The sequence below is a fragment of the Solea senegalensis genome, linkage group LG17, assembly GCF_019176455.1.
Source record: "Solea senegalensis isolate Sse05_10M linkage group LG17, IFAPA_SoseM_1, whole genome shotgun sequence".
In the NCBI taxonomy this organism is placed as follows: domain Eukaryota; kingdom Metazoa; phylum Chordata; class Actinopteri; order Pleuronectiformes; family Soleidae; genus Solea; species Solea senegalensis.
Genome location: NC_058037.1, coordinates 18,608,012 through 18,620,130, shown reverse-complemented (window position 1 = coordinate 18,620,130; position 12,119 = coordinate 18,608,012). Strand labels below are relative to the sequence as shown.

The 12,119-nt window shown below is 40.8% G+C and overlaps 1 protein-coding gene across 5 annotated transcripts in view; it reads right to left on the bottom strand.

The window, feature by feature from the left end:
* LOC122783837 (collagen alpha-1(XII) chain-like) overlaps positions 1–12,119 on the bottom strand; it is a 106,397-nt gene that overhangs the window by 27,728 nt on the left and 66,550 nt on the right. For all 5 annotated transcript variants that reach the window (XM_044048725.1, XM_044048722.1, XM_044048726.1 and 2 more), the window contains 10 exons: positions 11,673–11,812; positions 11,455–11,584; positions 9,125–9,264; positions 8,034–8,163; positions 7,744–7,883; positions 7,301–7,430; positions 5,381–5,523; positions 3,731–3,860; positions 2,806–2,948; positions 19–148 (listed from right to left, as the gene is read on the bottom strand). In XM_044048725.1, coding sequence (XP_043904660.1) covers positions 19–148; positions 2,806–2,948; positions 3,731–3,860; positions 5,381–5,523; positions 7,301–7,430; positions 7,744–7,883; positions 8,034–8,163; positions 9,125–9,264; positions 11,455–11,584; positions 11,673–11,812 — 1,356 coding nt within the window. The remainder of the gene's footprint in view (positions 1–18; positions 149–2,805; positions 2,949–3,730; positions 3,861–5,380; positions 5,524–7,300; positions 7,431–7,743; positions 7,884–8,033; positions 8,164–9,124; positions 9,265–11,454; positions 11,585–11,672; positions 11,813–12,119) is intronic.

Below are 12,119 nucleotides of genomic sequence, written 5' to 3'. Positions count from 1 at the left end.
ACGTGGTCTGAATCTAACCTGTGCGTCCATTTCCGTTGAGTTCTCCTCCCGGGCCCTCGGCATACACGGCCTCCACGGTGATGTTGTACGGCGTGTCGGGGTTCAGGTTCTGCAGCATGGCGTTGTTTCTGTTTCCAGGGACGGTCGTCTGAGGAGGTCAGAGGTCGTCAGACGCAGGAGAAACATACGTACGTGTTTGTTTATTGATGTGAGATCATTCACAAAGATCAGGTGATTTCATTTGATTTGAGTTTGTCAGACTTTCATCAGTCAGTCAGTCAGTCAGACAGTCAGACTTTCATCAGTCAGTCAGTCAGACAGACAGACTTTCATCAGTCAGTCAGTCAGACAGTCAGACTTTCATCAGTCAGTTAGTCAGACTTTCATCAGTCAGTCAGTCAGACAGACAGACTTTCATCAGTCAGTCAGTCAGACAGTCAGACTTTCATCAGTCAGTCAGAATCAGTCAGTCAGACAGACAGACTTTCATCAGTTTCATCAGTCAGACTTTCATCAGTCAGACTTTCATCAGTCAGACAGACTTTCATCAGTCAGTCAGTCAGTCAGTCAGACAGACAGTCAGTCAGACTTTCATCAGTCAGTCAGTCAGTCAGACAGACAGACAGTCAGTCAGACTTTCATCAGTCAGTCAGTCAGACAGACAGTCAGACTTTCATCAGTCAGTCAGACAGACAGACAGTCAGACTTTCATCAGTCAGTCAGACAGACAGACTTTCATCAGTCAGTCAGACAGACAGACAGACAGTCAGTCAGACTTTCATCAGTCAGTCAGTCAGTCAGACTTTCATCAGTCAGTCAGACAGACAGACAGTCAGTCAGTCAGACTTTCATCAGTCAGACAGTCTAGTAGTAGTTTAGTAGTCGTTTCAGTAGATGTTTCAGTAGTAGTTTCAGTAGTAGTTTCAGTAGATGTTTAGTAGTAGTTTCAGCAGTAGTTTAGTAGTAGTTTCAGTAGTAGTTTAGTAGTAGTTTCAGTAGATGTTTAGTAGTAGTTTCAGTAGATGTTTAGTAGTAGTTTCAGTAGTAGTTTCAGTAGATGTTTAGTAGTAGTTTCCAGCAGTAGTTTAGTAGTAGTTTCAGTAGTAGTTTAGTAGTAGTGTAGATGTTTAGTAGCAGTTTCAGCAGTAGTTTAGTAGTAGTTTCAGTAGTAGTTTAGTAGTAGTTTCTGGTAGATGTTTAGTAGATAGTAGTAGTTTCAGTAGATGTTAGTAGTAGTAGTTGTAGTAGCAGTAGATGTTAGTAGTAGTCTCAGCAGATAGCAGTTTTCAGTAGTAGTAGTTCAGTAGTAGTTTCAGTTAGTAGTAGTAGTAGTTTAGTAGTACAGTAGATTTTAGTAGTTTAGTTTCAGTAGAGATGTTTAGTAGTAGTTTCAGTAGATGCTTCAGTAGTAGTCAGTTGTCAGTGAGTAGTTTCAGTAGTAGTGTTTAGTAGTAGTAGCTTCAGTAGATGTTAGTAGTAGTTTGCAGTTTAGTAGTAGCAGTAGTTAGCAGTAGTTTCGAGTAGTAGTTTCAGTAGTAGTTTGTGCAGATGTTTAGTAGTAGTTTCAGCAGCAGTGTAGTTTCAGTAGTAGTGTAGTAGTTTTGTATGTTAGTAGTAGTAGTTTGGTAGTAGTTTCAGTAGTAGTTTAGTGTAGAGTTTAGTAGTAGTTTCAGTAGTAGTTTAGTAGTGGTTTCAGCAATAGTTTAGTAGTAGTTTCAGTAGTAGTTTAGTAGTAGTTTCAGTAGTAGTTTAGTAGTAGTTTCAGTAGTAGTTTAGTAGTGGTTTTGTAGTTTCTAGGAGTCAATGGAGCAGTGAGCGGGGCGTGGACACTGGGCTTCTGTGTAAGGATTGGAGGAAGTGTGTAAAAGGCGGAGCCAGTTTCCATGACCTCACTGTCTGTCGATCTGCTGCTACTGAGTGTTGTTAAACTGTTAAACAGATGAATCAATAAAGTTTGACTGAATCTGAGTCTGAACATGAATAATGAAGTGTTTTTATTCCTGTGGAAGAAAACTCTCAGAAAGCAGAAAAAAGCCTCATCTATTACTCACACATGCTCACTTTGAATAATTGTGTTCTCATTTATAAAAGTTGAAAGTTTCATCGCCCTCGTCCCTCGGCCGCAGACAGACTGACTCACTGACGACAGGTGCTTCGCTAACAAGAGGAAACGCAGCTGCACTGACTCCGCCCCCTAAACGTGACTCCAACTCGTTATTGGAGACATTAATAACGTTATTATGGCCCGGAGTGTTTTAAACTGTTTGTTTAAACGAGGCTGTAATTGTTCTCGCTAATCGCTGATTTATGACCCGACAGAGCCAAAGGAATTCTGGGATGTGACGACACTGCATAGTTTTCGTGGAACATCACAGTGAATGGTGAACGGGAAGAGACAAAAAATACAACATGTCATCATTGATAATGTCTGTATGAAGGATTTATCTCACTCACTCTCCCACACCAAAGCCTATAGAGAAAATCAGTGATTTTAACATCACACACACACACACACACACAGGAGTTGTTGATCCACTGCTGCCTCCATCACTAAGTTCAAATGTCTTATTTTGTCAATTCGGCTTTTAAAATCCTTCAGTGGGATTTACTTCAGTGACACAAAGTGACCACATGAGGCAGCAGAGGGCCAACAGCTCCTGTGTCCCTGTGAGCTAAAATCGCTGATTTTCTCTCTGGGGTTTGGTGTGGGAGAGTGAGTGGTTTAAACAACAGCATACAGCAAACATAAAGACTATTTGCTCATATACTGTTTATATTAATGTTACTTAATGTTGTCACACTCACAAACTCAGTGATGGGGTCTCCGGTCATGGGGGCGTAGGCGATCTTGTACTGTCTCACCGGTCCCTCAGCGTGATCCCAGCCGATGGTGAGGGTGTTGGTGGTGGCGTCAAACACGCGCATGTTCCTGGGACCACCGCGTGGCACTGCAGCAGAAACACAGTACACTCACAGATATTTCATCTGCAATCCTCTCGTGTTATATGAGGATCTGACATAAAGATATCACTCACTGTGCAGTCACAAGTCCACGATGTCTTCAGAACACGTTCACGTCTTTATCTCACTGTCACACAGACTTTTTCAACAGGAAACTGAAGTTTGTAAACCACTCACTCTCCCACACCAAACCCCATAGAGAAAATCAGTGATTTTAGGTCGCGGGGACACAGGAGCTGCTGGTCTACTGCTGCCTCGTGTGGTCACTTTGTGTCACAGAGGGAAGTCTGAGTGAAGGATTTCAAATGCCGAATTTTACAAAATAAGACATTTGAACTTAGTGATGGAGGCAGCAGTGGATCAATAACTCCTGTGTGCTGTGACGTTAAAATCACTGTTTTCTCTATGGGCTTTGGTGTGGGAGAGTGAGTGGTTTATAAACTTCAGTTTCCTGTTGGAAAGTCTGTTTAACAGTGAGATAAAGACGTGAATGTGTTCTTAACATTATTGTAGACTTAAGATGACGCTAAAATAACGAGTGACAAAACTCAAACTACAACATTACAATAAAAATGTGACATTCTGTAACACTGAAGAAACTTTAATGTCTTCTGTTGTTTTTCATGTTTAACACTCAGATGAAACGTGGTGGTTTGTTTGGATTCAGTCGTCGTTGATGGACAGAAACACTTTACTTTGTATATCACACCGTACACAGGACGCTCTGAGACGTAAACACACACACACACACACACACCCGCGCACGTACGTGTTTTGCCGCTGTCCTTCACCGGCCGTCCCTCTCCGTCAGCGTACAGGGCAGAGACACTGACGGAGTACGGAGTGTCCGGGATCAGGTTGTCCAGGAACGCCGTGTTCAGGTTTCCTGGAACCAGCACCTTTGTTTTTCAGAGAAGAAGAAGAAGACTTTTGAGTTTACCTTTCAATAATTCAAACAACGACAAACGCCAATATCCACTGTTGCCTCCATCACTAAGTTCTAATGTCTTATTTTGTCAATTTGGCTTTTGAAACCCTTTGTTCAGATTGACCGCAGTGACACAAAGTGACCACACGAGGCAGCAGAGGACCAGCAGCTCCTGTGTCCCTGCCAGCTAAAATCACTGGTTTTCTCTATGGGCTTTGGTGTGGGAGCGTCTTCTCTTTCTTTGCTGTCGCTGCTGCTACTGCTGTTACTGCTGCTGCTGTTACTAGTGCTGCTGTCACTGCTGCTGCTGTTACTGCTGCTGTCACTGCTGCTGCTGTTATTGTTACTGCTGCTGCTGCTGCTACTGCTGCTGCTGCTGCTGCTGCTGCTGCTGTTACTGCTGCTGCTGCTGCTGCTGCTGCTGCCACTGCTGCTGCTGTTACTGCTGCTGCTCAGAGTTCAGTCTCACTGGGATCCAGACATCGGCATTGGAGCGTGAAACCAGCTCCGATGGACAGATAGAGAAAATGTGACGAGTCGTGGTTTCACGGTAACCACGGTGACAGCTGTGCAGACATGTGTGCGACATCCAAACTCACACTGAGGGAAACAACGACGGGACAAAACCTCACTGTGGCTTATCAACAGGCCCAGGTCAGAGGTCAAGACTGAACCAGCAAGTCCTGGGTCAGAACCTACAGGTTTTCAGCCAAGACTCAAAAGACAAGACTCAGACATCCAAAGCCAGGACCTTTAAGTCTCAAATCAGGAACCAAATCAAGAGAGTTCCGAGTCAGGACCAAAACCAACAAATCCTCAGGCAGGAATAAAGTCAAATGAGTCTCAAATATAGTCTCAAGTCAGGACCAGGAGTCCTCAGTCAGGATCTAAGTGTAAATATGAATAAAAAATCCAGACCTTAAATCTCATGTCCCAGCAAAGATCAACATTCACTAAATCCAGACTAAAATGTCCATCAGATTAATCAGATTAATCAGTTTACAGGTCATGTATCTGATCTCATTTAAAACCTGGTTTTGATGAGTCGCTGGATCACAGACGCAGATCTGAGGCCGAACCTCAAACTGTGCTCAACAACATAAACGTCTGTTAATGTGAGAGTAATGACCAGATTAGATTAATGACCAGATTAGATTAATCAATTGCGAAACTCATCATGAGCCGCACCTTTGATGTCTGCCATGATTTCATCATCATCATCGTCATTCTGTTTAAACAAGCAAACTAAACACAGCAGTAACATAATCCCACACACACGTCTGAAGAATTTATGGCTGGAGGCAAAAACTAAATAATCTCATAATCTGATGTCACGTCACATTTTTTACAACTTTAAAGGTAAAACAACATTGTCAAGAGTTTGTTATTTTTTTACTCTTCGACATTCTTCACTGTAATCCCGGTGACCTCAGAGGGAAACCTCCCCCATGAGACCACAGCTCTTGTGTGTGTGTGTGCAGAGAAACTCACCGACTCAGCAGGTCTGGCTCCGGTCAGCGGCGCGTACGTGACACGGTACTGCTGCACCTGACCCGTCGCCGGCTCCCAGCGCACGTTCAGGCTGTTGGGGGTGGGATTATACACCTTGATGTTCCTGGGCGGCGTGCGTGGCACTGCAGAGGTCACAGAGGTCATAGAGGTCAGAGGTCACAGAGGCCCATGTGCTCCAATTAGCAACAAAACACCAAAACAAAGTGGGACAAATGCCCGCTTTTACACGGACCAGATGTTCAGAGGTAATCTGAAGTAATATGGATTAAACACAGTCACTTCCTGGTTTTTAATAAAAACGTCAGATTATGTTGGGGTTTCAAGACAAATTACAGAAATTAGCAGTCTGTCAGACACGTTGAATCCCTCAGGACCAACGAGTGAAAAGACAAAAGATCGCAAATGTGTATGATGTTTACGGACGTTAAAGAGCGAGATGTTGATTATCGTAGCAGAAGTTGTAAAAAGTTTTTTAATCTTGAAAAACCACATAATCCAGTGTTGGTTTTAATATTTTCATCATTTGAGATCATTTGAATTCATTGAAACAAAAAAAGAAAATCTGGATTATTTTGAGCCCAGCAAACGGTGGATTATCGGAGGACTTTTAATGAAGTTAATTTTTGTCCATTAAAAATTCAGTATTTATAAAATTAATCTGCTGACAATGAGTTTACAGTCGAGCAAACGTCATAATCTCAGATTAGATTAGATTATTTGTTGACAAACAGTAGGAAAACTGCACTCATCATCTGATTCAAGTGGAAACAAACATAAAACCTTCTAAATAAAGTGACACTGAGCAGTGAAAATCATGCTAAAGCAGTTTTTTCTGCACTTTGTCTGAAAAGTCAAACCCAGCGCTGCAGAGTTTTCTGCTTATGCAAAAGCCCTTAAATTCCGTCTTAAACCAAAGCAGATGTGGTGGGGTTTTTTTCCTCTCGCTGGTTTGACGGAGACGTTAATATTTAAGAAGAACAGGAAAAAACATAAAGAGGAGAAAGAAGAGAAATTCTCCAGAGTAAAGAAGCTGCTCCTGATTTTAAAATACTGATGATTTTACGATTATTAATGGGTTTTTTTCACTGCGTTTCTTCCTTGTGTTTTGGACTCGTTTCATGTTTTTCCTTCAAAATAAATTAGACAAATTCCTCCAGGGACAAAAAAACATTCATAAAAAAAAGCTGGACGGAGTTAGCGGTTAATAAAAAAGATCATTAGCTTCTTATTTTCACTGACAGGAGGATTAGAGACGGAGCGAAGGGAGGATGAGGACGAGGACACACACATATGGGGACATGTGGTCAGATATGAGGACACGTTCCTGAGCATGGACATAATCTGACCTCACTCCAAGAATAACCCAGAACTTCCAGATTTTAAATCAGGCTTCTGAGATTTTTAAATTAAAGTCAGAAATTTTAGATTTAAAGTTTAGATTAAAGTCAGAATTCTGAGATTTTAAGTCAGAATTCTGAGATTAAAGTCAGAATTTCCAAGATTAACTTCCGAATCCTGAAATTCAAAAGTCAGATTTCTGAGACTTAATTCAGATTTCTGAGATTCAAAGTTGGAATTTTGAGATTAGTCAGAATTTGGAGATTTTAAATGAGGCTTTTGAGATTAAACTCGTCAGTGAAGAGTCATGACCGTGACGTCCATCACAAGAATCAAAGCCAACAAAATCCAACTGTAGATCGAAGTTAAAAAGACTTAAAAATCCTGTGTTAATCTCCAACATTTATCAATTTCACGCAGCCATGCTGTGATGACTCCGCCCACAGAGGAGGAGCTAAGATGTCAGAGAAAACAAAAACAAACCGAGTAGAGTGGAGTCGTGCTGGAACTATACAGTGGTGATATAAGTGGGCGTCATGTGATCGCTGATGTCAGACTCACGTGTTTTCCCGTTGTCAGACTGACGCAGACCTTCTCCCTCTGGATAAACCGGCACCACGGTCACAGTGTAGGGCGTGTCGGACAGAAGGTTCCTCAGCACGGTGTTAGTGGTGCCGCCCGACACCTGCTCCTGCTCACACACATACACAGAGTCTAATTAATCACACAGATTATTATAGACTATACACTAGACCAGACTGACAGAATAAACTGGCAAACAGACAAAACCTGTCAAAAGAGGCAACAGTAGAATAGCAGCTCCTGTGCCCCCGCGAGCTAAAATCACTGATTTTCGCTATGGGGTTTTTAAAGTGAAACACTGAAAACGATCATGTCGTCTGCATACAGACAGACAGACAGACAGACAGACAGACAGACAGACACCTGATACACCCGCGCTTCATACACACTCTCTTTGTTAAAGTCGGTGTGTGAAACCTCACCATGTCCTCAGCGCCGCCGGTCGCGGGGACGTAGAAGATGCGGTACTGACGGACGTTGCCTTCTGCTGGATCCCAGCGCACCTTCAGGGAGCTGGTGGTCGGATCAGTGACCTGCAGGTTCTTCACTCCTCCCAGAGCCTCTGTGGAGCAAACACAGAGAATGGTGAATGGGTGAAAAGTGTAGTGTCAAGCAGCTCATCGAGACTAGAAAAGCTCGATCAGTTGTCACAAATCAAAGTTCACAATGTCATTGACGATCTGTTATTTTTGTGTCACAGCTTCAAACTCACTCGTCTTTCCGTTCTCAGACGTGCGTTTTCCCTCGGCGTCGGTGTAAATGGGCACCAGCGTCACTTTGTACTCAGTGTCTGGAAGCAAATCTCTGAGAACTGTGTTTGTGGAAATCCCCGACACCTGAGTCTGCGAAGGACAACGCGACAAAAACGTGTTTATTGATTATCTGTTACAAACCTTTCCCTAAATAAAAGTATTATTCGTTGACTGTGTTAGCTCGTTTTTAGCTGTGCTATGATTCTTCAATGTCAGAGATTAAACACTGTTCGTACATTGTTTATAGTTTTCTCTGGTTAAGTTTAAGTTTAGTTTAAGGTAAAGTAAAGTAAGCAATAACGCAACATTAAGGAAGCCCTAAATCGCCAAAGAATAACAACTTTAGTTTAGCTTAGCCTAATTAAATTTAGCTTACTTTACCTTAATTTAAGTTAGCTTAATTAAAAGTTAAGTTAGCTTAATTAAGCTGAGTGTAGCTGAACATATCTTATTTAAGCTTAGCTCAGTTTAGATTTGTTCAGTTAGCCTCATTAAGCATGGGTCAGTCAATTACTTTATCTTAGTTCAGTTATCTTAATTAAGCATGATTCAGTCAATTACCTTAGCTTAGTTCAGTTAGCTTAGTTTAGTGTTAGTTAGTTTAGTGTATCTTAGCTTAGTTTAGCATTAGTCAGTTAGTTCAGTGTATATTAGCTTAGTTTTAGTTAGTTTGTTTATCTTAGCTTAGTTTAGTGTTAGTCGGTCAGTTAGCTAGTTTAGTGTATCTTAGCTTAGTGATTGTTAGTTAATTGGTTAGCTTGTGTATCTTAGCTTAGTTTAGTGTTAGTCAGTCAGTTAGTTAGTTTAGTGTATCTTAGCTTAGTTTAGTGTTAGTTGGTTTAGTGTAGTCTACTCTAGTTCATTTAGTCTTAGTATAGTTAAGCTCAGTTTAGTTAGTGTGGTCTTCTTTTGAACCAGCTGACACTTCAGTCAGAGTCAGCGACTTGTGTAAGTTAAGTGTTCAGATTGAGCAGATTCAAACTGCACCTGAGGAGGATGTTGTGATTCACTTGAGATCATTGTTGATGTAAGTGTGTGGACGTAAACTGACCGTGCTGTCAGGTCCTCCGCTGGCGGGCGCGTAGATGATCTGGTAGGTTCTGACGTCGCCCTCGGCCGGTTCCCAGCGGACCCTCAGGGAGTTGGTGGTGGGGTCAGTCACCTGGAGATTCTTCACTCCACCCAGAGCCTCTGAAACACACACATGACGAATCACACACTCCTGCGGCTGGAATTCACAGAACAGATGTCTGACAGTGAAGGAGACGTCAATCACAAAGCGGTGACATCAGCACAGTTTATCTGCACCCAGAGAGGATTCACGTGGAAAACTCTAAATACTTTGTATATTGAAAAGTTAAGAAGTAACTTTTCCTAAAACTTAATTTTGGCTGTTTTTCTGAACAATGAGGCAAGAATTTCTGGACCATTTTCAGAATCAACAAATGTCCAGTTTGTCTTGACCTTGTTGATATGCAATTTGTTTTAATTTGAATCAAGAAAATGATCTTGTCAATTCAAAAAGACAGAGCTCAGAAAAAAATGAAAAAGGAAAAAAAAGAAAGTTTTTTTCTTTATCTGAAAAACTGGAACATTATTAGAAGAAACCAGAGCCAAATAGTATTCATTTTTACATGAAAAAAAAACACCTCAACTTTTTTAATGGAATATTTTTGTGCCAAAAATGTTCAGAATGACACATTTTTTAAATGAAAACGGTTTTATGACAAACTGAATCTTGTAAATTCAAAAAAACTGAACTGAACTTTATAAAAGCGTCACTGCAGTATTCCTGCGTACACAAACATCACAATCTGCGTCTGAAATTAAAAATCTTCTCAGTCGATGAATCTGCAGTTTCGCTGTTTGTTTGTCTCTCATTTTATTGATTTCTCAACAACAATAAATAAAATCACGAAGCGTCAGCGGCGTAAAAAACAAACCAAGCAATAAAACACGAGTTGTTAACTTTTTCTCAGAAAAGCAGAACCTGAGTGAACTCAAGCCTTTGTTGATACAAATGTTTTTTGACTTAGTTTTGTCAGAGATGATAAATATTAACATTAAAAAGTCACTGGTCTTTAAAAGTGCATCGATAAATAATCACTTTCTCATGGATTAAGACTTTGTTGATTAACGGCAGAGCGTTTGTGATTCATTTACTCGTTCAGCTGTGACGCTCGTCCTCTAGATTTAGTAAATCACGACTGTGAAAAACGGTCGTTAAGAAGAGAAAATAGAGAAGGGAGAGTCCAAAAAATAAAGTCAGCGTAAGTCGTCCTGTTTTTCTCTGCCAGGGTATTGGATTACAGTCGAGAATCTTTTGTGTTTTTATAAAATCATATTTTATCAAGCGTGTGAAGAGTTTTCCACCAGAGAAGTGCGATGTTGACCATGTTAAAGGTCCAATATGCAACTTTCATCCTCACAAGTCGAGTAACTGATCCATTTTTCTTCTCCATATTGTAATTGTTTAATTGTGTAGCTTAGCAAGTTTAGCCTTGTCAAGTTTAGTTCACCTTAACTTTAGTCTTAACTAATTAGGAGCTTAGATTCACTTGATTTAGCTTAGTTTTGTGTAGTTTAGCTTAATCAAGAGTTCTTAATATTTTAGCTTTATTTAGTTTAGCCTTGTCAAGTTAACTTTACTCTAGTTTGGGTTGCTTAACTTTAATAAGCTAATTAGTTAACTTGATTTAGCTTTATTTTGCATTGCTTAGTTGATAATAGCTTATTATAGCTTAACTTAGTATAGCCTTGTCAAGTTTAATTTTGTTTATTTGAGTTTACTTTGGTTTTTCTGAGCTTTAGGCAATTATTTCGCCTAGCATAGCTTAGCTTCACTTCACTTACTTTAGCTTTGTTTTGTATAGTTTAGCCTAATTTGGTTTAGCCTTGTCAAGTTTAGTTTACTTTTGGGATAGTTAATTAGTTATCTTAGCGTAGCTTAGCTTAGCTTCACTTGATTTAGCTTTATTTTGTATAGTTTAGCTTAATCAAATGTAGTTGATTTTTTACTGATACTGATTTTTAACTTAACTTAGTTTACTTTAACTACATTGCTTAATTTAGCCTGGTTTAGTTAGTTAGTAGATAAGTTAGCTTAGCTTAGCTTAGTGTTTCTTGGTTAGAGGATGTTCAGGATGTTACGACATCAGCGCTTGTTAAAGGACTGTTCCAATGTGTTAGATCCTTTAAATCGAACAAAATCCGACAGAGAGATAATGTAATAATGTACAAATGTGTGTCGTGAATCTTTAGTGATGATTCTTTGTGAACACATGATTTGCAGGGTTTTTTAAATGGCTAGATATGTATTTGAATATCAGCAGTGTCTACTGTTACTTTGTCATAAAAGGTAAACACTGAACATTCACTCACTCGTCTTTCCCTTCTCCGCCTGTCGTATTCCCTCCACGTCTGGATAAATGGGAACGACAGCAACGTCGTAGACCGTGTCGGATTCCAGGTTCCTCAGGACGGTGTTGGTCGTTCCGCCCGACACTTCCTCCTGTTCACCGGGACAGAACAATTGTGTTCAGTATGATTCTGAGTCCGATTACAGTGAGAAAAATCATCAGCATCAAAGTCGTTCTAACCATTCGCTCTTCTCCTCCCGGCTGAGCCGCATAGAAGACTTTGTAGGTGCGGACGTTACCGACCGCGGGCTGCCAGCGGACCGCCAGCGAGCTGAAGGTCGGGTCGGTCACCTGCAAGTTCTTGACTCCTCCCATTGGATCTGAGGAGGAGGAGGAAGTTCTTCATCACCATTATTCAAATGATTTTCTCTTTTTTTCTTATGTCCTTTAATCATAGAGATAATTAAGAGAATTTCTGTGATAAATAAAGTCTGATATCGTCTGCATACAGATCATTCATGATAAATAAGGAGGTGCTTTGAGAAACTTCCTGTCTGCAGCTTTTGACAGATCAGTCTTGGGTAGGTGCTCGCCCACGTATGCTCCCACAAGTTTGGAAAGACTCCGCCCACTGATGCCGTCACAAAACATGATCACATTTTCAAGAAATCCCATTCTCTTACAATG